Genomic DNA, 698 nt, shown 5'->3' with positions numbered 1-698 from the left:
CAATACAATAATCTATCCTCCATGACTACATCATATTTTAATTAGTCAGGCCATTTCTCTTCAATATTTACATTGTTTGTCCCTAGTACAATTCACCAGCATAGTGGTAAACAGTAGTCGCTGCTGGGGTGAGGATGTTCTAAGGGTTAGCGTTATTTATAAGATGTAGTTTTTTTGCAACGAGAATGTATTCACGTTTAATTTACATATGATAAATATTGACTTTTTTAATTAAAGAATTTTGAGATACAAATATTAGCAAAAAGAACAAAACAAGATCAGTTATAGGAAGCAAATCATCTAATAAAATACAAGGAAAACAAAGTTGTAGGGCCTAATAGTGTACTCATGGTTTGAAGCATATTTATTGGAAAATAATAAGCACTAAACAGATCATAAAAACATTCTCCTATGCAAAGCAATTCCAATTAATATATCAGCATATTGGTTATCATGGCATAAGCATAATTAATACATGTACAAGTACTTCATTTATATTTTTTGCTTTCTTCTTTTATGACTATGGTGTCTTTCTCCATCCCTAAAATAAAAGAGGTATAAAAACAATGGTTATAAATGATGGACATTTTAATATCAGAGCTTTAAAATAATTCAACAGTAATATACTACTTTAATATTCTATTGAAATGAATTTTCTGAGTATCTATCATTTACATATACTCAGAGTTAATTTTAAA

At 28.1% G+C, this 698-nt stretch overlaps 1 protein-coding gene across 1 annotated transcript in view; it reads right to left on the bottom strand.

Annotated features, from left to right (window-relative positions):
- Window positions 1-371: 371 nt before the first annotated feature.
- Window positions 372-698, bottom strand: part of SNRNP48 (small nuclear ribonucleoprotein 48kDa (U11/U12)) — a 19,262-nt gene continuing 18,935 nt past the window's right edge. The window contains exon 9 of the mRNA XM_011962654.1: window positions 372-541. Within this exon, the coding sequence (XP_011818044.1) occupies window positions 493-541 (49 nt within the window). The 3' untranslated portion in view covers window positions 372-492. The remainder of the gene's footprint in view (window positions 542-698) is intronic.

Source organism: Colobus angolensis, unplaced genomic scaffold (genome assembly GCF_000951035.1).
Source record: "Colobus angolensis palliatus isolate OR3802 unplaced genomic scaffold, Cang.pa_1.0 Scaffold6, whole genome shotgun sequence".
NCBI lineage: Eukaryota > Metazoa > Chordata > Mammalia > Primates > Cercopithecidae > Colobus > Colobus angolensis.
Note: the sequence above shows the minus strand (reverse complement) of the source record. Positions and strands in the feature narration are given on the sequence as shown.